The sequence below is a fragment of the Entamoeba invadens genome (assembly GCF_000330505.1).
Source record: "Entamoeba invadens IP1 unplaced genomic scaffold scaff_1105074724993, whole genome shotgun sequence".
Lineage (NCBI taxonomy): Eukaryota > Evosea > Mastigamoebida > Endamoebidae > Entamoeba > Entamoeba invadens.
In genome coordinates, this window is record NW_004440356.1 from 138,741 (window position 1) to 163,424 (window position 24,684).

Consider the following 24,684-nt stretch of genomic DNA (forward strand, 5'->3'; position numbering starts at 1 on the left):
ACAGACCGATGAGATATAGATATAGTATAGTATAAATATGACACTTTTATGGTACATAGAAAACGAATTCTCGACAAGGCGAAACACAGAAAAAACGACGAAAAAAAATACTTTTGAAAACATAAAGAGTTGAAGAAGAATGGTGCTTGTCTTTCTATTAGTAATTTTTAGTATTGAAACTCAAGGAACAGTCGAAAATTGTGTTAATGAATTTACGACGGGGAGATGCATAGAATGCGAGCAGGGATATTCCCTCTCAGTGGTTAACAACCCGAATGGTGGTGTACCACTCATTAATTGCTCTCCGTCGAACAGTACTGCCCACTGCGAGACTGAAGAGAGCGGCGTGTGTAAGAAGTGTGCAGATCGATATTACTTGAATAACAACAATTGTCTTGAGTGTCCATCGAACTGCTTGTTGTGTGATCAAAGGTACTGCTTCAAGTGCAGTGCGTCGTACTACTTATCGATTGATCAAAAGTATTGCACACAATGTACCGGGACCAACGCGAGTCAGTGCGGACAATGCGACAATGCGAAGTACTTTTCTATGGAAGAAAAGAAGTGCAAAGGATGTTCCGACAACTGCGCGATGTGCACGGGAAGCGACAACTGTTTCCAGTGCACAAATAAGTACTATTTGAATGGCACATATAACTGCCTCCTCATCGAAAATTGCGACCAAAACTATATCAAGCCGGACCATTGCGAGAAGTGCAAGTCGGGGTATCGTCTTGAGATGGGGCATTGCGTTCTATGCACCACACAAAACTGTTCTGAGTGCTACTTGACCACATTAAACAATGAAAAGTGTAGGAGGTGTAAACCAAATACCATTCTTACTAATGAAGGAGTCTGTAAAACAGCTGATGAACTCCGTTGCAAAGATGGAAGTGAGACGTATGGATGTCAGAGATGTGTTGATGGATACTACTTAGACTCTCAAATGTTGTGTACACATTGCGACGAGATATGTGGGACATGTATCACTACCAAGACGAATTGCTTGACTTGTAACACCAAATATTACTTCTCCAATGGCACGTGTATACCAGTTGATCCAAATTGTAAGAAATACGACCAAAGTGGGTGTAAAGAGTGTAACAACGTGTTAATCTCCACGGGCTATTTTGTCGATTCCACAACAAAAGAGTGTATCCTCTGCAACGAGAATTGTTCGCTCTGTGAAGGTGAAAAGGGACACTGCACGGCTTGTCTCCCAGGATACTTATTAACACCCGATGTGAACAATAAGTACTATACATGCGAGAAACAGGGCGACTCATGTAAGAACTCATCGATGGGGTTCTGCACACAATGTGCGGAGTCGTACTTTATAGGCCTTGGGATGCAGTGTATTAAGTGCAATACAAGTTGTGCGAGTTGTGAGTCTGAAACGGCGTGTTTGTCGTGTGCGTATGAGTACTACCGAGGCTCTGAAGGCAATTTGTGTTCGCCGTATAGTGAAATTAACATGACGTGTGACGCGACCCCGACGGGATGTGCCGGGAAGTGTAAGCCGGGGTTCTTTGCGCAGAACAGTTCACAAATCAATTGCACTGCATGTGACCCGAATTTACTCTGTAAGGAGTGTACGTACAATGCTGATATAGGGAGTGAGCAGTGTAAGACATGTATGAATGAGTCGTATTATGTGAAGGATTCGTCGTGTGTGAGTTGTTCAAAGATCTCCCATTGTTTAAAGTGTAACAAAGATGGATGTGCGGAGTGTGAAGATGGTTATAAACCTGACCAAGACAGTTGTAACAAAGATAACAACACCTTAATCATTTCAATTAGTATTGTAGTAGGGTTTGTCGTGTTACTGTTGTTGGTGATCTTTGTCGCACTCATCTCGTGGCGAATTATGCGACAAAAGAGCTCCGGGAAGAACGCTAAGCCGTTCAAAGTGACGAACGACTTGGAGCTTTCATTGTTGGCTGCGGATAATAAGAACTTCCCATTGAAGATGAAGACGTGGGAGTTGAATTTTGGCCTTGACAAGACAAAGGCGGTTGTCGATGAGAGTTATACGGAGACGATTCAAATCGCTAATATAACGAAGAAGACGTACTTCTTCGAGGTCCTTGCAACACCTTCACATAGATATTCCCTCGATATCGAACCGCCACGATACACCCTGAAATCGAATGAGGCGATCACTATAGAATTTCGTATTAAAATGTTGTGTACGTCTGCCGTGAGTGACGACATCGGGATCATCGCAATGGACATCGAAGGACAAAACAAGGAGACTGCCAAAGTCTCGTTGCTCATTGAAAGTGATTTGTCGCTGAAGTTGGACCACACCGAGTTGATCCAACAACTTCCTCCAATAGGGGAGGGTGGCTTTGGTATAGTTTTTCGAGGGACGTATAGAGGGCGTGATGTTGCTATTAAGAAGATGAAGTCGCGGAACATGACGGAGGAGCAAGAGAAGGAGTTCAATCATGAAGTCTCGATGTTGAAGCAGTTGCGCCATCAATGTGTAGTTGAGTTCATAGGTGCGGTGTATACTGAGGGGGAGATATCTATTGTGTCTGAATTTGCTGAGTATGGTGCGTTGAGTAAAATATGGGCGAAGAATGCAGTTTCGTATGATCTTAAAGTGAAGGTATTAGATGACTTAGCAGTCGCTTTACAATTCTTGCATAACAACCAAATCATCCACCGAGACGTGAAGGGTGAAAATGTCCTCATCTTTTCACTAAACCCACATTCCGCTGTTTGTGGAAAACTCACTGATTTCGGGACTTGTCGAAACATTTCAGACAGAAGTGTTTTGAATAAAGACCTGACTCAAGGAATTGGAACACCCGTTTGTTCTATAAATTTATAGATTTATAATTATAGTTACATAACTATATATTTATTACTATATATTTATTACTATATATTTATTACTATATGTATAATAAACAAAACTATTAGTTGATAATTATGGGGAGAGAATATAACATTATAGACATACATGAGTCCAGAATGTTTGAGCAACCAGAAATATAGTTACCCCGTTGACGTGTATGCCTTTGGAATTACTATGTATGAAACATTCATCGAAGGAGGCGCTTACACGGACGAAAAGGTGTTCGACCAACCCTGGAAGATCCCACAATTTGTGTCCTCCGGAAAAAGACTCGAACGACCAGACAAGATGAACGACCAGTTCTGGGAACTCACCACGTCGTGCTGGGACCAAGACCCCGAGACACGACCAACATTCACAGATATTCTGAAGACAGTCGAGGGATGGAACTTAGACATCAAGTACGCGCTTTTGCTCGAAAGCGACTCTCCAGAGTCGAGGACAAATGTCGCAACAAGTATTGTGAAGGACTAATTTTTTTGTTATTCGATTTTGTTATTTAAAAAATGGTATTAAAAATGGTATTAAAATTGTTATTACCTTGACAACGCCTTTTGTTCTGCGAATTTTCATTCAACAAATTTTTAAGAGTTTCAGTTGCAAAGAGCGAATTGGGTATTTTTGGCTGAAGAACAGTTGTTTCAAGGAAATTAAGTGCATGGATTCACATTGGTGTAAATGCTATTAAAATATAGAACTTATACTAGAGTGTATAGTATTAATGAACAACAAATCATCGCATATGGATCGAATTGTATTTGTTTTGATTGTTTGGGTGAAAGTGTTGTAAATAATCACGAGAATATTTTTTGTAATGGCGATGGGTTTGTGGGAAAATGGAGAGAAATTGAGTCGAAAAGTTAATGAATGTCAAAAACGCCGCGACATAATTGGAGTTTGTAACATTTTTGATTTTCAAGACAAAATCCATTCGCTGATTTTTTCGAATAACAAGTTTTGTTTTTACTTGTAGAGAATAACAGGCAACACATGACGTGGATGTCACAATAATGTTTTATACATTTCTTTTCATATTATATTTAATTAACAGGGTTGCGTGCATTTTATCGGGGCTTTGTGCACAAGACTATAATATGTAGCACAATTTGTTGTTTTTAACCAATTTCATCGACAATTGAGAAACACTTTTAACTATTTTTGGATTGTTCTTCTTGCCAAGATGTTTTTGGTGGAGCAATTTTTGGGAAGGGAATGTTCTGCGGGGTGTTTATTGCAAAAAATTAGCACTTTGTTTTTGATTCAACCAATTGTCAGAAGATTTTTTGTTTGCTGTTTTGTTGTCACTTTCAGCCAAGAAAAACCATTGAAAGTAAAACAATTTGGAGGTTTTGCCGAATTAGGACAATTATTTGATGTTAAGGTGTTTGTTATCAAATTTCTTCACAAATAAACAGTTTTTTTACATATTAAACCCCGACTTTTTCCTCAAAAAGCAACGAACGTTTGCAAGGCTTTAGTGCGAATAAAATGCTAGTAAGGAATAACTGGTGCAATTCCAAATCGCCTTTTGTGTTATTTTGCATGTCATGCTCAACATGTTAACTATTTCCCGACGTTGAGACAATAAAAATCGTCATACAATAAAGCGATGAATTAGTTCCATTGAATAAAAGGCGAATATGAGTGATGGATTTGTCGACATTTAACAACATGCAACATAAAAGGAATTGAACGAATGTAATAGATTACAAATAATACAAGGCTATTTGATGACTCTTAGAGAGTGGACGGGTGGGGATACTCTGCGGTCGATGGGCTGGCGTGAATCCAGTCGGCGACGTGGTTGATCTTGTCCTGTTCCGAGAGCTGGAAGATCTCAGACGCTCTGATGTTGTCAGCGGTGAGATAGAGTCTTTCTGGTTCGAAGTGTGTGTTGCTTTGGTCGAACCTGAGTCTTGGCGATTGCATGACGTAGTTGTCGGAGTATTGGTATGACCCTTGGATCGACAGTGGGACGCAGTCGACTGGTGGGAATTGCGTTTGGACGAGTTTGAAATGGGTAAAAGCGACTGGGCGGAAGTAAGTTGATTGCATTGTGTGATATAACAGATTTGGGTTGTATAAATACAGTGTGTTTATTTTAAGTAACAACAATTCTAATCTTTATTTTTCCCCTCTGTTTTGGGGTGGTTGAAGTGTCTTAAAAACTTGCTTATTGCTTTCGTTCACTTACGGCCCAAAGCAAACTCGGCGTTTTTTTGCCAAAAGACTTCGTCGAATCACAGAAGATTTTTTTGTAATTTGACCAAAACGGTCATGACCCCGTTCGTTCATTTCATGGCAAACATATTTTTTGTCCGAAGTGATTGTTGGTGGATGACTCGTGGGAGTTTCCCGAATACACAAAGAAAGACGCCGGAATTGATCTCCAAAAGTTCGTTCAAAATCGCTGACGGCAATATCGCTCTTTGGTCTTTTTGCAAACAGAAAATGCTGTGAAAAAAACAAAGTTGACCAGCAAAAGATGTGAAAATATGGTTGAAAACCAAAATAGTATTCTTTTTAAAAACGTTGATTTAACTCTATTTTTATGGTTTTACATGCGCACAACACCGCGACCAGACCGGGATTTTGGCCAAAAATGAAAAGTTGTAAGTCGGTTTTTATTTTTGATGTTTTTGATGAATTTCCATCAAACAGACCCCCTTTGAGACGTCGAATCCCACACGCCCCAATTGCCTTAACTCTTTTTGTCGCGATAACATTCCCTCAAACTTGCTGCAATAACAAGCAAAAGATGGTTCCCTCAAAGAAGCACGGCATAGCACGCATAATGTCATATTCAACCAAAAGAAAACACCCATTCGTGACTGAGAACAATTGGGGCTCAGTCTTTTTCTCTTGTGCAAAAAACGTCCGTTACATGTGGTGCTTGTTTTAACAAATATTGGAGCAAGAGCACCACGCGGACCCCAATTTTTCTCAAACTGTCGTATGTTTTTTTCGATAACGCTCAAAGTAATTATGCAACCCCGCCGTTTTGAAACCAGCCTAAAACGGGAAAATGGCTCGAAAACGATGTTTGCTGGCCGAAATTTCAAATGCATTTGTGATTTGAATATAATTTGCTTTTTGCTGGGCAATCAGCCCGTGGATTACCGTGTTGCTCGAAAGGGGAAAGCAAATTCGACGCGTGTGCACGCTTGGTTTGATTTGCCGAACAACAAAAATTGGAACTGCGAAATGCCCGGTGTATTGGGACAATGTGAAGCAAGTTGCGGGTGTTGGACGAATAACTTGGTTTTTTTTGCTAAATATGGCATGGGTATTTGAAAATGGTTATGTTTTTTATCAAAGACGAGGAAATTTCAAGTCGAGATAATTGTTTTGAAAGTATCATGGAAAACATGGCGTTTCCACCCAATCTCAAAATACGATCTTGGGCCAGAGACTCGGGACGAGAGAGGTCAGTTGCCCAAGATTTCATTGACAAAGAAAATGGATTGATTTGTTTATTTCATTGTATTGGCGTGTTCGAACTATTTTCACCAACATCTTGTTTTTTTGCTTTATTTGAACCAATAAACACTTTTTTGAAAAATGAATCATATGTAATAAGTGTGTTTCGAATACTAACTGAATCGAACAACTACGGAAAAAAGTACAAAACCAGACAACACAAAACTTCAATTCACTGGCCAAGTCTGGTAAACTGGTAAAATGAAAACACACCAGAGACTCCTAAAAGTAATTGAAAAAAAAATCATTTTTTGTATAAGATTTCCACTGAACAATATTAATATCGACAAGCTAATTGCAGACTAAATTTGAAAAGATTATAAAATCCCAATTCCATAAACACGAATTTTATTTATACAGAGTCGAAATATGAAGATAACATCATTTTTGATTCCATTAATTTACAAATGTCCTTTAAATGTTTTGAAATAATAATTGGGTTTCTTGTAAAATAGTTGGAATGGATACTTTGCATTGAAGTTGTGTTTGGTTGTCTACTTGGGAATCCGTGGGATTATTATGGATATTTGCTTAGTGATGTATTCCAAACAATATCAAGAAAATTGCGAATTGTTGTCTATTTATCAAAATAATTTTTTATTAATACCATGTGTTGTATAACAACCAACACAACAAAGTCTGATAAATAACTTTTGTCTTTTGTCCATAAAAAGAAAAACCTTTTTTGTGTCAAGTTAAACAATTTATAAAAACGGATAAAGTTGGAAGTTTCGAAGAAATTTTCAATTCAAAAAACGTTTTTTTCTATTTCGGGACCTCCCTAAACAATTTGTTTTTTTTGTTTGTGAAGCCAGACCAATTCAAAAAACGGTTTTATTGTTTGGTTTTGTTATTATAAATTAGTAATAACTATATTAATTCGATACAAAATAAAACATTCTTGGTTAAGGTAAAAAATAACTGTTGATGTATAAATATTGTTTTGGTTTGAATTAACCAATTGTATTAGTAAAAATATCTTCAAAAAAATAAACTGTCTTAATGAAATAACTTTGCCTTAAAACAATTTTTTATTGTAAAATATAAAAATATCGTAATTTAAATAAAAACTATAATTAATTTATAACACTTTAAAAAATGTTCAATTATTTTTGTTATATTGTTATATTTATGCTTGGAAAAATACAATACTTAATTAATAAAGTAACAATAAATTTTAATATTTTTCTTAAAAAAACAAATATAATTATTATTAAAACATTTTTCAATTTTTAAATAAAATGAAGAAAAACAAGTTTTGGTTTAAAATAAAAAATAATTATTAGTAATTTACCATTAATTATTAATATTGAAAAAAAGTAAGTTGAATTATATATTAATAAAAAATAAATAATAATTGACACAAATTTTTAAAAATTAAAAAAAACTTTTAAATTGTTCATTTTGAACATTTGTAATTAATAGTATAATAAATAATAACAAATTATTAATTCTCGATAAAATTTCAAATTGGTTGTTTTAAAAAAATGAAAAATTAATCATATAATATTGTATAAAATATTATAAGAAAAAAAACTAATTTAGAATTAAATAATAATTGCATTTTAAAAATAAACAAAAAAGAAACGACAATGCCATTTTTCGCTTTTTTTTACCGCCAATAAAATAAAACAGCAATTGTCAAGTAAAATGCAAAGAAAAAAAAAGCAGTAAGAAAAAAAAGAACCACTGAAATTGTTTTGCAAAAATAAAAAATCGATTGTTTGACATCTTTCGAAAAAGGAGCCCCAAAATACCAAAAATCTTTTGGAAATGAAAAACTAAAAAAGAAATTTTTATTAATGGCGGTTTATAAAACAGCTTTTGCTCCAGTCCCTCATAACTTATACCAAGTATTTGTGGAAACAGCACCAAGTTCGCCACCACTATCTGGAACACCCTCAAAGGTATCTCGTGATTGGAATGATGAGTCGACGTCTTATGTCATTCTTAAATACAGAAAATGGCAACTCAAAGAAAGAAAAAACGTCCCATTAAAAATGTTTCACACAAAGTGTTCAGAAGATTTGTTTTCTGATTTACACGTGAAGAAGACACCAACACAAGTCAGAGATAAAATTAATAACACAAGGTCTGCTTATCATGTTTGTCGTTTATTATTTAATTTTTTAATTAATATATTATTTATTTATTTAATAAATATATTTTAATTATTATTAATTAAATTAAATAAATTCAACTTTACTTTCATACTTTGGTACGCAACTTAACATTTAGTTAAAGTTCTATTTCTAATTTTAAATATTACCATTTTCTTATTATATTTAATTCATTAATTCAATGGTAGACTATAACAAAGCAAATCAAACAAAAGGTTTTTGAAGGAACACAATCATCGTTATCAGACTACGTTTATACCCTCATGAGAAATCTATTCAACTCGGCTAATTATTCGTCGGTCGATCTCATTGAACACCAAATCAAACAACTCACAAACCACATCCTCCCCAAGCAATTTATATAACTATACTATATACTATATTGTATAGTTATATATATACTAGACTCCAATTAAATAGTAACTATTATTTTAGTATTTTTTTATTAATAATTTTATATACTATATTATACTATAAATAAACGAAATGATACAAAAAGTAATACGATTACAATATTCTTGTCACCTTTCATGCGTCTTATCTTTTTTAAGACTTGGTGTACTCTGCCTTTTCTTTTTCTTCTCTTCTTTTTTCTGGTCTTTTTTTTTGACGTCTGTTTCTTTTTTTTCATTGTCTTCGAGTCGTTTTTCGTCAACAAGAGACCCGACACTCCTCCGCTTTGTTGTTTTTGTCGTGTCCTTCTCCGTCTTCTCTTTCTTGTGAAAGAAATTTCCTACTTTTTCAGACCATGAATATCGACGCTTCTTCTTGTCACTGTGGTCGGTAGTTTCCTCTGTGGCTTCTAATGAGAAACTGGGCACTTTGGGTATAACGACAGTGTTTTTTGTCTTTTCTGTTATTGTTGCTTTCTTTAGGACAGGTACTAAGACGACGTCATCTTTTGTCATAGTTGTCGACTGTGTGAGTCTTTGTGTTTTACCATCTTCGTGAGTATTTCCATTCAAATTATTCATCGAGTTCTGTCGGACTTCTTTTGCTGGAGAGTCGTGTTGCTTGTACTCAATCACTTTGAATGCCGAATTTTCACGGGATGCTCTTTTGGACTTGGACTTCTCTTTAATTTGGTCGAGTTCCTCAACAAATGTTTTATTAGTTTGAGGTTTTGGAACTACATTTGTTCCACTCAAACGTAACACCCGGGTCTTCTTAGTCTTCTCATTTTTGTCATCTTCTTCATCTTCTTCAAACATCCCTTTTTTGAATCCAAAGGCGAGTTGAGGCGGAGTAATACTTCCATAAGTAAAGATCCCATCTATAGTGATGTTTGGGATATGTCCACACTTTAATAACGTCATAAAAACAGCATAATACTGTGACCGCGATAAGTCTAAGTCAGCGACTTCATCATCTTTATATGTGTCTGCTATCATCTCTAAGGGCTCTGCAGTAACTACATGACCAAAAACAAAGTATTTGTAATCCCTCGGTGGAAGCACATAATTCTTCATGGAAGTCCCAGTGACAAAAGGATGCGTCAAAGCTTGTTTTGGTGTGTACCGATTCTGCGGTTCATATACAAAACACCCCTTTAAAAAGTCGAATAAAGCGTCTTTGGTTTGCGTCGACATCGGGCCATCGACACGGAGTTGACATTTGAAAATGATGTCGTGGAGACTTTTGACGGGCAAGTAATCTTTGTGCCCAGGTAACTTACACGCATTCTCCCATTCAAACTCAAACTGCTCTTTCATTCGATAATTTCCACTGCCGTTGGCGGTTATGAGTTGTTTGAAGTACTTTTTGGCTTTAGGGCCATTAGTTAACATACTAATGGGAATCATCCCAAGCGTTTGAACAAAACGGAGTAACAAATCATACTCGGAGTTTGCTGGGAAGAGCGGGATACCTAAGAACATTTCAGCAACTATACACCCGACACTCCACATATCTATCGAACACGAATATTTCATACCCAAAGCTATTTCTGGCGCCCGATAATGCCGGGACTGAATATACGAATATAAGGTATAGTTCTGAAAACACGCACTCCCTAAGTCAATCACCTTCGCCCCATTCTGTCCTATTAACACATTTTCCGGCTTTAAATCACAATGAACAATCCCAGCTTCGGTCATCAAAGACACCCCTTCTAAAATCTGTCGTGTGATGTTACGGATGGTATCGACATTCATCCCACGTACACGCGCTTCTTTGATAACTTGATACAAATTTGGACTATTTGTAAGGTACATGTACTTCACTGGAATACAGAAATATAGAAATAACAAACCCAAGTAACTCTTGAACTATACACAAATGCCCGGAATATAAGAAGTGGTCGGTCATCTTCACAAGGAACTTTGCGTCTTTGTCATATATGGAATTGAGCTTAAGGTAAATTTGTAGTTTGTATTAACTTTTAAACTTGCTATTTGAAATGAAAAAAGGACGAATAGAAACTTTAATAGTTGCAACGGACTTTATAATGAATACAAAAATAGAACAAACAATTGTCAACGTCGATATCTCAAGTAATCCCTGTCTGAAATACGCCTTCTTGTTTTTCAATATTTTCAACGCAAAAGTCCGCTTTGTGGATAATTCGACACATTGAAAGACCTGCCCAAAAGTGCCATGCCCAAGCTTGTCGACTATTCTATATTGCGTCGCCCGACTCTGGTTCTTCGAGAACCGTAATCCTTCAAGTGAATTGTATGTGCCAATCACATCGTCTTTATTAACTATTAATTCTCGATTTTCGTTGTCTAGACCATCATTGGAGAGGGGAATAAATGGTTGTGTCAAACAACTTTCTTCGGAAGGGCGCTGTAAAGACGGGTTACATATATGATAGATCAGCATGATCCGCGTCGCTAAGTCTTTTGTGATGTATGGCGTGACGTCTGGGATCGGCTCGTGAGTAGCCTGAGGCGGTTTGATATACCGAACAAAACTACTCAACGGCTTCATTTACAAAACAAGATCCTTATGCACGTCGATCAATTTTTGTTTTCCACTGTTTTACAATAACTCCATTTGTCCAATAACTCGCCATTTTTAGTTTCAACTGCGTGGAAGTTTTCTTTGTGTATTACACAGAAATCCGTCTAGTGTTCGGGAGTTCCCATGTATTGGTCTGCTTTGGTTGATGTACACTTCGAACTACCCAAAAAATCATTTGTACCGAGAAAATATTGTTGTTTTGCTATTATTTATAATACACTAACCAATTTTGGGTAATAACGCTCGGTTTGGAACGTTCACCAATTTGTCTTTGGCAACTTGCTGGAAAATAAAAACGAATTAAATTCATTCAGATCGGGGTGAACGGGATTACAACACTCCGCAGCGGCGAAGTGAAAATGGGCGCACGACGGTTCACAGCTGGAGACTGCAGAATCGACGGCTTCGGTTTTTTGATCGCAAAGATATTTTTGATTGGTTCGACGTTTTTGTTGCTCTCTCGATTCTTTTTCAGAACCGCAAACTCTGGTAATCAGTTTAACTCAAACCAAAAGTGCAAAACAAACTGTCGCTTACACACTCGGACTCTTTTGGAAGAATTACCGTTGGAGAACGTTTTTCAATAAAAGGAAGTTTGTTTTGCTTGGGTTCAAAAAACTTTGATGCCCCAAACGCATTTGAGTTGTCAGAATTTTCTTGTTGGAGTCGAAAGACCATTTCTTTTGTTTGTTTTTTTTCGCTGTTGGTGAGGATTTCGTACGTGATTCACTCCCCAATAAAAGTGAAGTTTTATTGATTTTGGAAAAAGGCACTGAACAAACTCTTCGTATTCTTGAATCAAATTTTTCAATCGTTTATTTTCTAACTCAAGACGCTCAGCCTGGACTTTATATTCATTGGCTTCCTCTTTAAACCTGTCTCGTTGTTTTCTGTATTCAAACGCTTTCGCCATGATTTGTTGGATTCTCGCATTTGCTTTTTTCTCAGCCATTTTTGCGTCGTGCTGGATCTTGAACTCGTTGAGTTTGACCTGTTTGTTGTTAAAGCTTGACAACATTTCGACGATTTCATTTACTTTCGGTTATACATTACACAATGGAACAAAAATTCCACCTGAATACAAGAACAAAATAACAAATTCAAATTGCAAAAACAAACACTTTGTTTGAGGTACGCCAAAAAGTGGCTTAGAAAGTGTTTCGACGTCACCGAAATCATTTCGAGAAATATCGCTGCAAGTCACTTCGACAATGTATGAAATACAAAACAAACTCTTCCGTCAACATAACCCCACAAAGGGGGCATTTATAGTTACCGCCCATCCACGCCTTCTGTGCGCATTCTTCACAAAACACGTGTTTGCACTTCACCACGACGTACAGCTCAGAGTTTTCAACTTCTTTCCAACAGCTGTTACATCTCATCTCATTTGTTTTCTCATCATTTTCCTCGCCTTTCTGGTCTGTCGTTCCACTTTCGTAATCTCACCATTTCAAGTTCTCATTTGAAAACCTCAAAATAGATAGAATAGGATAAATCCCGATTTTTTACGATTTCACGTCCGAATATCTAAGAACTTTCGAGAAAATGAACAATCACTCCACCTGGTAAAAAAAACTATAGAATGTAATAAATTAAGTTATATTTAATAGTTACTTATTTTTTTATGGTTGAGTACCAAACACCATTTGAAGAAGAAAACAAATACACAACGAAAAGAGAAAAATGTTATTCTGAGATTGCAACTTGAAAAGTAAATCTGTATAACCTCAAATCTAATGGAGACACTCGGAACGCCATACGACGTTGGACTGAACCCTACAATCTATCAAAGGAAATATCTTCCCCATACAGAGAAGTCTTCATACGACGAAGTAACGCCGCTCCACACGTCGATATTCTTTAACAAAGTCGAGTTTATTGACAATTTAATAATCGACTATGAGATCAATGTGAATCATCAAGACACATTAGGGAACACCGCTTTGATGTTAGCGGGGATGAAGGGGAATATGGCTGCGGCGAAGAAATTAATAGCGCACAACCCATCGACGTCTTTGGTCAATCAACACGGACAGAGCGCGATATTAATGGCGTTGCGGTACAACCATCCCGATGTCGCGCTCCTCATTTTAAATACCGTCAACGACCCAACGCAATTAATGTGCTTCACCGATAACTCGGGGTATACTATTTTACACTATGCGGCCTATTGTAACGACGAATTTCTGAATAACTTCATCGAGAGTAATAGCTGCGTGGAAGATATGCTCGAGAACACAACAAATCCGTCGTGCTCGACACCGCTGCATTTCGCAGCAGCAAATGGAAGTACAAAAACAGTCAGTTGGTTACTTGCAAAGGGGGCGAATCCAACTGCAGAGAACTGCATGGGCCAAAGCCCATTACTCTTAGCTATTAAAAAGAATTATAAAGATACTATTAATGTACTACTTCCTGTGTCGTCGGCGAATGTGCCGGATAACTACGGACAATTGGCGTTGCACTATGCAGCCGCAGTGGGGTGTGACGTGGACGTGTTACAGAGGATATTAAACCAATTTCCAAAGGCGTTGGGGAAGATGGACACGAACGGGAATTACCCGTTTCACTGTGCGGTGAGAAGTAATGATAGGAAGGTCCTCGACTTTTTTTTCGTGGCGGAAGGACCTTCGTTACTGGTGAAGAAGAACTCGAATGGGATGACCCCCCTCATGTTGGCTGTTGCGTGTGGAGCGCAAGAGTCGTTTGGGTATTTAACAGAACTTGGGAGCGAATTTTATGAGCGATCGATGTGTGGGACGTCCCCGTTTCTGTTGGCGTGCGCGTATGGACAACTTGAAATGGCGAAAGTGGTGTTCAAGACGGACCCCTCGGTGATTACTGATGTTGATAATAGCGGCAACACGGCTGTCCATTATGCGGTGCAAAACAACCGTGCGGACATCATTAAGTGGATCTATGAGACCGCCCCCGAAATGATGAACGTGAAGAATGAAGTTGGAGAGAGTGCATTACATATTGGGTGTTTGTGTGGGAATAAAAACGTTGTGGAGGTGTTGAGAGTGTTTGGGTTAGAATTAAGCGAGAAAACGAAATCGGGAAGGACTGGATTGCACTATGCTGTTCTTGGAGGACATTTGGACGTTGTTAAATTGTTGAAGAAAACCGTTGGAGAGGAATGTTACAAGGGTGATAAAAACAAACTGACGCCGTTGCACTATTGTTGTGCGTTTGGGATGGTTCATTTACTGGAGGAGGTGTTAAGTGGAGATGTCAATCAGTTAAATGCGCGTGATGGGTGTGGGCGTACACCTCTTCATGTTGCGGTAGTCATGAACGATGCCATATGTGTTCAATTTTTGTTAGAAAAAGGAGCGAATTTGGAGGAGGTTGATATTCGAAAGATGAGTCCGTTAAGTTCTGCTATCAATCGAGGGTATATCCACTGTTATGAAATCATCAACAAATGTACGACATTCACAGTTATCAAACGAGTCAAAATGGTGAGCGACTATCTCCCCGACAACGAGAAGATGTTACAGGTGAAGAGTAATGATGTGATAGACGTTTATTGGGAGAGTAAGAGAGGGTGGGCAATAGGGAAATTGGGAAATAAAATTGGATTGTTCCCATTAGCAAAGTCTATTGTCGTTCCTTTGGAACAAACTGACCTCGACAAAATTAAAGAGGTTCTTGCGAACAAGAAAATGGTCAAGAAAGGAGTCGACAAGAAAAATCGGTCTGCGTCCGTTGTGTCGAAAGAAACACAAACACAAGCCAAAAACACAAAAAATGCTGCTCAGGTCAACGTCAACCCGGCTGCACTCCTCGCGATGCAACAGCTCCCAACACAAAGAAGAGCAAAAAGAACAAGGAAGGCTGTCGCTTCAGTCGATGTTTAAATCAAGTTTAATTTTAGTTACTATTCTATATCTTAGTCAAACGTATGCTCTTTACTCTCTATTTTACCTAAGATTTTATATATGTCGCTTTTTATTGTTTTGAACAGTATACGACAAAATAATTGGCAAGTAGAAGTTACTATGTAATAATTAAAATTATAACATTTAAAATTAGAATAATACTATTACAATACCACGACACCAATTGAATATCCATAAATACGACACAATATAATAAAAAAGCTATAAATGAATACCAATTTTCTTTTTGAGTAATTTAATAATAAAAATATAATAAAAGAACTATATATGAGATTGAATCTTGTACCTTTGTTCAAGTTGGCTTGAAAAGCAACGGAACAACTGAAGAAAGCAATGGCAAAGGTGAAAACGAATGACACAACGAATAGCAAGGTCCCATTGTATACTATGGACAATGTTTCAGAGGGGAATCCGCACATAGTAGGGTTAATGAATTTGGGAAGCACATGCTATTTGAACTCGATCATGCAACAAATGTATGCGGATTACTTATTTAGGAACACATTACTGCTAGCGGACGGCGACGGAATGACCCCGTTTTTGTCTTCAGTCCAAACGGTCTTTCTCAAGATGATGAAAGAAGGGAGCGCGGTCGACCCGCGGAAAGAGGTGAATGAGATGCGGAACGAAAGGTATGGAATGATCAACCCATCAGTGCAACGGGACGCAGCGGAGATGTTTTTAGAGATCATCGATTCGATCTCCGAAGAGACATCACCGAGTGTATTGCATGAGACGTTGAAGGGCATGTATACCACCGAAATATTAGATTGTATTAAAATGCCGAACGCGGTCAAAGAAGAACAGCGAATAGAAGAACATGTGATTCTTCCTATAGAGATCCGAGGGCTGAATAAATTGGAAGACTCCTTGAAATTATTGAATACCGTCGAGTGTGTCGGGGAAAAGGGAGAAATCAAGAAACAAGTCTTCCTCCACCGCATTCCTCACACATTGGTCTTTCAATTGAAGCGTTTCAGCTTTAATACACTCACATTCCAACAGGAAAAGATTAACACGGTCTTCACGTTCCCGGAACTCATCAATTTAAAAACAGTCACAAAAAAAAACAAGACGAAATGGTTGTGCTTGTCGGCGTCGTAGTCCACAGCGGGACGTGTAATGGGGGACACTACACGTCGTATGTCCGCACTGGGAATCAGTGGACACTGATCGATGACAATCAAGTCATAGAAGTGAAGAAAGAGGCTGCAGAGAACGATTGGTTTGGGAGTAAGAACAAAAGCGCGTATTTATTGTTCTATCGCAAAGTCTCTGAGAGTGTCGAGATCCCCATTCTCGACATCAAAAGTCATCTGTCGTATGAAGAGGAGAGTTTCTCTCCCATCGAACAAGACGACAAAAAGTCGAAAGGGAAAGGGAAGGCACCTAAAGTGATGATGAAGGGGAAGAAGAAGCCCAAGAGAAAAGAATTGAAATTTGATGTGCAACAAGTGGGGATCCAGCAAGTCATTGGGGAATATTCTGATATAGTAAATTATAGTTCTCGACTAGTTAAACTCGAAAACGGGAAGAACCCGAGTGAACGAGTTGAGAAGAAAGAGCAGAAGGATCTGAAGAGTGAGAAGTATATGAAAGAGAGTGAAGAGTACTTAGAATATGAGAATGACTTAAAAGAAGTTGTATTATGTGAGAAGTATTTATTTGAGCAGAATGTCTTCTTTGTTGCTGTTTTAGAGTATCTCCAAAGCGGAAGTGACTTGTTTGACATCTTTGTGGAACAAGTAATTCGCGTCTTAAATGCACGACAATCAACCGATTGTGATGCGGTGCATCGGATGGTCGACAACTTAACTGTTGGTGGATCTAAGAAGCAAAGTACTAAAGTGCCGAGTACTGTAGTCTTGAATTTGTCGCGATTTGTCGCGAATTTACATTTTACACCACATGAAGTGTTAAATAGGTATTTGTGTGTTCTCATCGACTTCTTAAGTGGATTGGAATTGTCGAATGAGCAGTCCTATTTGTCCGAGTCGTTATATGGAAGTGCTGTAAAGATCATCACGGAGTTAAAGAAGTGCGACGCGGAAGTCCCTTCAGACGTTGTAATGAAGTATTATAAGAGTCTGAAAACGACTCATTTCATACAAGAAAGTACTGGAGATATCTCGCAATATATTAATATAGTATATTTACTATATACTTTATTTGATGTTGATGACGTCAGAGGTGTGCTCTATCCCGTCTCTTTAATTAATATCTTTAAGACGGGAGGATTCGCTAAAATGCAAAGCGCAGTCGATTATACACTAGTTAAGGCCTTTTTAAGAAAAGTCTATGAAAAGCTCCCAACAAGTTTATTAAAGGCTCAAGTCTTATTAAAAGTCTTCGGCGGTATCGATAAGATGTACGCGCCGGAAGATGAAATAGAAAAGTCACCCCTCTATGAAGTCCTCATCGATTTGATTAAACAACAGAACTCGGAAAATGCAACGTTTTTCGCAAATAGGCTTGAAGAACACCAAAATGAAAATGTAATCACTAACGAAGTCCTCTACATGATTGTCGTCGATTGCGCAGAAAATCATCTCAAGCTCTCACTCGCTCAAAATTAAATCTTTGGCTTCGTGGTTTTGTTTACTCGAGCTTGAACTCGATGTTTTATCGGTATTAGAACTGTGTTTTTTTTGAAAAATTTGAATTTTTTGATTTCCGTTATAACTTATAATTCAACAAAAATGTTTAAAAAATAAAGCGGATTATTTTTTTAGTTCTTGATATAGTATTTTTACTATATCATTGTTTTTTTACACTTTTGTATCAATTACATACTAGTAAAATTATACTATTAAAAACAATACCTTATTATTCTTGTAAATATATTTAACGAGTTTTTATTAATAATGAACAATGAAATTTAACGCTTCTTTTATATGGTCTAAACAGTAAATTAATTATTATATACTATAAACTAACCAGTAAAAATACCTCGTTAATAAAATTATTCAAAAATAAAAACTGTGTTAAATAAACACCTGAACGAACCAGTCGTAGAAGTGTTACCAACAACTGAACTAGAAAAAAGAAGAACTTCAAAGTTGTCCCGAGTCAAAGGGCCAAAAACATTTAAAAATAAATTCGACGACTTTACAAGAGTTTCACTAAAAAAAAAACTTAAAAATCAGACATGGCCGTTTGTTTTCTCTCGAACTTTTCTTGTCACCGCCGAGTTCTCTCTCATTATTAATACTTACTTGTAGTACGAAAAGGAGATTGCGGACCTCATCGAGGCGTTCTATAACTTTGACACAGATCAAGACGGATATTTAACTACAGATGAACTGAAAGGGATCATGATGGATCAAGGAATGTGTCTGAGTAATGAAGAAGCAACTGAATGTGTAGCAGAAGCACACCCCGACAACGATGGGTATGTCGACTATAAAGCCTTCGCGCGTTTTCTGCTGGAAGCGTGTCGTGAGTAATTTTGCACTCAACGGAACCCAACACTAAACACATCAATTTATTTCTTTTGTTTCCACCTCTTTCAATAAGTTTATAGTAGTAATACTATAATAATACTAGTAATAAGAATACTATACTTATTAGTTAAATATAGTAAATTTATAGGAAGGTAAAGACCGGCGGATTTGCTTGTTGTGGGGTGACGACGGTCGCCGTGGAGATGTCGACCAAATTTGTCTCCTTCGAGATATTGAGCCACGTCATTAAGGACGGCTTTCGCTTTACTTTTGCTATTCCGCGGGTCCTTAATTTTCGTTCGATCTTTTGGACGAATTGATCGAACGTAGCGGTGCGGCTGAAGACTTCGATGAATTTTCGTCCTTCTCCAAAGATGAAGAAGTCTTTAGTGAATTCTTTTAAGTTGAAATCTCCGCCGTCTTGGACGATAAGTTTAACTCTGTCTTCGATATCTTGAGTGAAGTAAGTCATGAAGTCTAAGAATGCTGACTTTAAGATCTGAGATTTGATTTGTGAGGAAATTGATGGAACGGTAGAATATAAAGGCGTTAAAACCGTTGACAATGAAGTGATCCATTTCTTTGGAAAGATTTGAAGGTCGGAATTGATGATTGTCGCGTCGTTTGATTTGACAGTCCCGTTGTCGATATCGACAAAGACAAAGACGTCGTACATGTCGATCAATTGCATCACCGATGGATCAACACCAATAATGAACGGCGTCGGAGTCTGCGTCAGCTCCGTTAACTTAACGGGAAGAAATGGGATGAGGAGATGTTGCCATTCATACGGCGCAAACGCTTCGAGTAAGCACGCGATGAATAGGGAAGTCTTCTCCGGCGATGATGATTGAACTATGATCTTCCGTTCATTAAAGACCGCCGCGAAGAGGGGAAGAAGGGAATTTAATGGTAAGGATAAGAGTTGTTGGATGTCGCCGGATGTGGGATATCCCAATGGTTGCGGTAAACTAGTCGAATAGTTAAACATCGGATACGAGATCGTGTTTTGAGAAGGTAACGGAAAGAGATTGCTAAGTGATGACAAGAACAGAATCTTTTGTGGAGATGGTAACGTTTTTAAATGATTCAAAATCTGGAGGTAAAACGACCAGTGTAAATACTGCGAAAAAAGTGCAGACGTCGTGTCTTCGTTTTGTTGGACATAACAGTAACTTCGCGTCGAAGTCTCATATACAAAAAAACTGCAATTTAACGAAGAAGGCGCTATCGGAAATAGTAATTTCAATAGTTCTTTATTAGGTTTGGAACTATGTGGAAATGATTGAATGACAACTTCTTTGTGCGTGTCAAAAGTATAGAAACAGGTGATGAGAGATGACTCCATCTATTTCATCTTTTTAGTCTCTTTACCTTTTATTTCGACATTTGAAATCTTGAAATTTTGTGATAGGAGTGGTTCAACGCTTTTTCTTGGGTTTGTGTAAGTATTACTCAATTTTTATAATAATTACATGTTTTCATTTATAATTATATTTATAATTATAAATTATAGCAAAAAACGAACTTGTGTTTTTAAGCTATTAGTTATTATATATTTATTAAAACAATTAAAAAAAGTGTGCTTTTTTATAATTTATCTATTTATAAACAACTATACAAAGAATAAATTAATAAATTGTTATTTTTTATAATAATTTTTTTTAATTAATATAAATAGTATGTTTTAATTAAATTAAAAATGACAATATTTTTAGTTTATTTTATTATAAATTTTTATTAAAAAATCAAGCTAATGAATTATAGTTTAATTAATTATTAAACTATTCATAACTCGACTAGATAACACATATCACTTCAACTCCATCTTTGGGTTCTTTATGTCAGGGACACCCCCTTCCTTTCTTTTTCTGATGACGCACGATGCTTCGAGGACCTCATCCATCGACATATTAGTGAAAGTAGAGACATAGTACCACAACTGCTTATAAGTTTTCTCTTCGTCTTCATACTTATCTATTTCCTCTTTAATGATTCCAAGGTATCTATCCAACTTTCTCACAGCAAGCTTAGCCTCGATGTCTGGGTGTGTTTTTAAGTACCTGAGCTTTTTAAGACAATCTTTGACTTTCTCCAATTTACTCAGACATTGCAATTTGTCATACCCAACTAACCATTCATCACAGGTGTGTATCACAACACTGAATCCATCATCAGTCTCACTCTCCTCTTCCATTTTGACACTCGTTTGTGCTTTTTCAGAGTGTGTTTCTTTCTTCTTCTCATTCTCAAGCTTCTGTTCGACTCGTTCAATTCTCTTCTCATGTTCATTATTGATATCTTTGACCTTTTGAATTGGTTTCTCACTTGTTAATTTACTCACTGTAATGACACTCGACACACTATTAATGTCATTGCCGTCTTTCAACTGTTCACTCTTCGCTATACCAGTGGTCCGCTTTCTCTTCTCATCTCTCGCCATTTTCCTCCTCACTAATTCCTTCGTCTCTTTCAAGATGATTTCCGCTCTTCGTTGAATATGCATCGGTGTCGCACCAGCTGCAATAACCTTCTGAACGCCTTCATCTTCCCTTCCCATATCACTCCACATCCCTAAGCCAAACGTCTTGATTCCTCTCACAATCAGTCCATCAAATTCAGCCTTCCAATCAATCTCCACTGACCATTGCGGGGTCTTCAGTTCAAATGGGAGTTTGTCGTTGTGTTTGTCCATGTACTTTATGAGGATCCCCACCATCTTCATTTCTTCGTTTTTCTGTTTCAACTCAAATGGCGAAAATTTGACGCCTTCGACGTATCGTTCGATGTCCCGAATATGTCCGTCGCCATCTAAACTGTCGCACGATGCACTAATTCTCTCACACAAATTGTTCACAATCTCTTCTAAAGCTACATTGTCCTTTTTCATACTCCGCTTCACACACTTCACAACCTCCTCCCGCCGATGAAACCCAAATCGCTTCATCCCTTTTAACACACTCTTCACTATCTTCTCGTCTATTCGATCCTCTTTCTCAACTTTCCTCTTCCGGTCACTCTTCTCGTCTTTGGCTTCTTTCTTCTCTTCAATGCCAAGTATTTCATAATCAAGTCGCTTCGCCTCCTTCTCGTCTTCCTCTTGAATGACTTTATCCCAGAAACTCTTCCCATCGCCAATCGCAAAATTCTCCACATTAAACGCGCCAAGCAACTCATCCTCGTCATCCTCAGACTTCTCTTCTCGTTCGTCCCCACGCTTCATTATTTCTTCCAAGTCCACCTTCTTCTGCTCCCCTTCATCTTTCCCAAAGATATTTGCCGCTCCAAATTTGATGATGCGGTCAATCTCGTCCTTCTCAAAGGACTCCTTCCCATTCTTCTTCTTCTTCTCCATCGTTTGTATCACTAAATGGTCAAGTACCATCTTCTTCTTTGCACTCATAAGGATCTTCTCTTCTACACTTCCTTCCGTCACAAGACGATAGATGTTCACCATCTTCTCTTGTCCGATACGATGACATCGCGCTTGCGCTTGTAAATCGTTCTGTGGGTTCCAATCACTGTCATAGATGATCACCGTGTCCGCACTCGTCAAATTGATCCCAAGTCCTCCAGCGCGCGTCGATAACAAGAAACAGAAGTCGCGCGAGTCTTTTGCATTGAACTGCTCCATCGCGCGTTGTCGAGGTTCTTTCCCCATCGACCCATCGAGGCGTTGATACGAAAACCCTCGCTTCTTCATATACTCCGCTAAGATGTCTAACATCCTCACCATCTGACTGAAGATTAAAACTCGATGCCCGTCTTTCTTTAACTCCACAAGTAACTTGTCAAGTAACACCATCTTCCCACATGACTCAATTAACCCTTGTTCATCATAAGAGATCGATTGGTTGATCAACAAAGGATGGTTACACAACTTCTTCAACTCGATCATGATATTCATCAACGACATCTTCTGTTGTTTAACAGCTTTCTTCAAAGCACTCTCATTCTTCGTTATGATCCATCGGTAATACTGCTTCTGTAACCCACTCAACCCTACTCGAAGTATTCGCTCCTTCTTCGGCGGTAAACTCTTCTCCACCTCCTTCTTCATACGTCGCAAGATGTATGGCTTCAATTCACTATGGAATTTCTGTAATTCTTCTGCTGCATTGACTTTATGCGTCTTCTCAAAGTCCTCAAAATTTGGAAATTGTTCGGGGTGTAGGAAGTGAAGTAAACTCCAAAGCTCCTTCAACGTGTTTTGAAGTGGTGTTCCTGTGATAAGGAGTTTACACTCCGTGTGTAAATTCAGTAACGCCTCATACAACTGACCTTCCGCATTTTTCAGTCGGTGAGCTTCATCAACGGCTAAGTACCCCCAGTGATACAAATTCAGTAACCCTTGGTCTTTGATCACTAATTCAAAGGTCGTTAATAACACGTTAAACTTCGGTTTCTTACTAGTACTCTCCATCTCTGTCTTTCGAATGATTGCTCTGCTCTCGCCGTCTCCCGTGTATACAATACAATTCATGCGTGGCGCCCATTTCGCAAATTCCTTTGCCCAATTGTTAATCGTCGACAACGGAACGACGACCAAATGGGGGCCGACGTAATTGCACTTGTCGTACAAATGGCGAAGGAATGTGATGGTTTGTATCGTCTTCCCCAACCCCATCTCATCAGCTAAGATGACATTCACGTTTTTAGAAAAGGCATATGTCAGCCAATTCACGCCTTCAATTTGGTAATCACGTAACTTCAATTTTGCGTTCTCGTCATCAACATATTTAATAAACCTCCGCTTTAACTTCTCTGCCTTCTTCGTCAACGTCTCTTGCTCTCTCTCATAAAACTGGCGAATAGCTTCTTTGTCTTCCGGTAATGTTAAATCCCCTTCAGACTCCCAGGAACACTCCCCATATTGGAGACCAACCCACTTCACAAAATACGTTTTGCCCTCGTCAAGATACACCGAGACAATCCGTTCAACACGCTTATAACTCTCCACCAAGGCTTGTTGACTCTCCAATTCGATATTATACGCTTCGATCTCTTCGGCTGTGGAATTGGCATACATCTCCCCATTCAATCGTATAGTTTTAATATAGTTCTTTAATTTCAAGTACCCCTTCATGTCTTTCGATGTCTCCAACGTCACCCACGTGTTGTGGCGATATGACATGTCTCCCCATTTCACTTCAAATTCCGCCTCTTTCTCAAAATTGAAGGTCGCCAGCTCCTTCAATCCAATGTCCTTCTTGTCACTTCTCTTCCGGTAATTCAACACTTTGTCAATGGTGTTCGGAGCAACAGGAACAGGACTGTACGCCTTTGTCGGTGTCGTCACTTTCTTCTTCTTCGGCACTTTATAGTTCTTTTCCCACTCCTTATCAAAACTGATCTTCTCACAATTGCGCTTCTCGCGCATTCGTGTCCGCGGGCGCTCTAATGTTAAGAGCGCTTCACTGTCTGAATTGGTCTTGTCGTACTTTCCTTCTTCGGTATCTTCTGAGTCTTCTGAAGTCTCCAACGAGTCCATTGAAGAGTCCGACGATTCACTGGAGACTTGAGTGATGACTTTCTTTGTCATTTTCTTCTTATAAGTACTCTTCGGTGGTTCTTCTTCTTCTTCGTCTTCAGCAAACACATTGCGACAAAGCGTTAAGTCGCGCTTCCGTAAATTTTTCACTGCATGAGAAATCATCGGAGGCTTCTCGACTTTGTCGGAGACACTCTTTCGTGGCCGTCCACGCTTTCTGGGAGGATTGGATGGTGGAGTGACGGTGGGAAGAGACTTCTCGTCCGTGGAAGAGGACATCTCGAGTGATGTGTCGTCGCTCAAGTCCGTCAACGTCACTTTTTTTGTTATTTTTGGGTGAACGGCGTCGGACATCAAACTGCAATAACTAGAAAAAGGGGCAACCCTTAAGATTTGTCCTTCCACCATTTTG

At 38.2% G+C, this 24,684-nt stretch overlaps 9 protein-coding genes across 9 annotated transcripts; 4 read left to right on the top strand and 5 right to left on the bottom strand.

The window, feature by feature from the left end:
• Nucleotides 1–139: 139 nt before the first annotated feature.
• On the top strand, nt 140–3,340 carry EIN_425010 (serine-threonine protein kinase, putative; the record flags this gene model as incomplete). Its single annotated transcript, XM_004256502.1, has 2 exons — nt 140–2,818; nt 2,966–3,340. The coding sequence occupies 2 exons, from the start codon at nt 140–142 to the stop codon at nt 3,338–3,340; spliced, it is 3,054 nt and encodes a 1,017-aa protein (XP_004256550.1).
• A 1,263-nt stretch (nt 3,341–4,603) lies between these two features.
• On the bottom strand, nt 4,604–4,921 carry EIN_425020 (hypothetical protein; the record flags this gene model as incomplete). The annotated part of the gene is made up of 1 exon (XM_004256503.1): nt 4,604–4,921. One exon carries the CDS (start codon nt 4,919–4,921, stop codon nt 4,604–4,606), a length of 318 nt encoding a protein of 105 aa, XP_004256551.1.
• A 3,227-nt stretch (nt 4,922–8,148) lies between these two features.
• EIN_425030 (hypothetical protein) lies at nt 8,149–8,831 on the top strand (the record flags this gene model as incomplete). Its single annotated transcript, XM_004256504.1, has 2 exons — nt 8,149–8,451; nt 8,655–8,831. The coding sequence occupies 2 exons, from the start codon at nt 8,149–8,151 to the stop codon at nt 8,829–8,831; spliced, it is 480 nt and encodes a 159-aa protein (XP_004256552.1).
• A 156-nt stretch (nt 8,832–8,987) lies between these two features.
• EIN_425040 (serine/threonine protein kinase ppk15, putative) lies at nt 8,988–11,397 on the bottom strand (the record flags this gene model as incomplete). Its single annotated transcript, XM_004256505.1, has 3 exons — nt 8,988–10,662; nt 10,718–10,815; nt 10,936–11,397. 3 exons carry the CDS (start codon nt 11,395–11,397, stop codon nt 8,988–8,990), a joined length of 2,235 nt encoding a protein of 744 aa, XP_004256553.1.
• A 343-nt stretch (nt 11,398–11,740) lies between these two features.
• Nucleotides 11,741–12,815, bottom strand: EIN_425050 (hypothetical protein; the record flags this gene model as incomplete). Its single annotated transcript, XM_004256506.1, has 5 exons — nt 11,741–11,916; nt 11,958–12,130; nt 12,213–12,465; nt 12,550–12,623; nt 12,664–12,815. 5 exons carry the CDS (start codon nt 12,813–12,815, stop codon nt 11,741–11,743), a joined length of 828 nt encoding a protein of 275 aa, XP_004256554.1.
• A 354-nt stretch (nt 12,816–13,169) lies between these two features.
• EIN_425060 (hypothetical protein) lies at nt 13,170–15,296 on the top strand (the record flags this gene model as incomplete). Its single annotated transcript, XM_004256507.1, has 1 exon — nt 13,170–15,296. The coding sequence occupies one exon, from the start codon at nt 13,170–13,172 to the stop codon at nt 15,294–15,296; it is 2,127 nt and encodes a 708-aa protein (XP_004256555.1).
• A 375-nt stretch (nt 15,297–15,671) lies between these two features.
• On the top strand, nt 15,672–17,914 carry EIN_425070 (hypothetical protein; the record flags this gene model as incomplete). Its single annotated transcript, XM_004256508.1, has 2 exons — nt 15,672–16,366; nt 16,450–17,914. 2 exons carry the CDS (start codon nt 15,672–15,674, stop codon nt 17,912–17,914), a joined length of 2,160 nt encoding a protein of 719 aa, XP_004256556.1.
• A 1,009-nt stretch (nt 17,915–18,923) lies between these two features.
• EIN_425080 (hypothetical protein) lies at nt 18,924–19,772 on the bottom strand (the record flags this gene model as incomplete). The annotated part of the gene is made up of 1 exon (XM_004256509.1): nt 18,924–19,772. One exon carries the CDS (start codon nt 19,770–19,772, stop codon nt 18,924–18,926), a length of 849 nt encoding a protein of 282 aa, XP_004256557.1.
• Nucleotides 19,773–20,594: 822 nt separating this feature from the next.
• On the bottom strand, nt 20,595–24,626 carry EIN_425090 (CHD3-type chromatin-remodeling factor PICKLE, putative; the record flags this gene model as incomplete). Its single annotated transcript, XM_004256510.1, has 1 exon — nt 20,595–24,626. The coding sequence occupies one exon, from the start codon at nt 24,624–24,626 to the stop codon at nt 20,595–20,597; it is 4,032 nt and encodes a 1,343-aa protein (XP_004256558.1).
• Nucleotides 24,627–24,684: the final 58 nt, after the last annotated feature.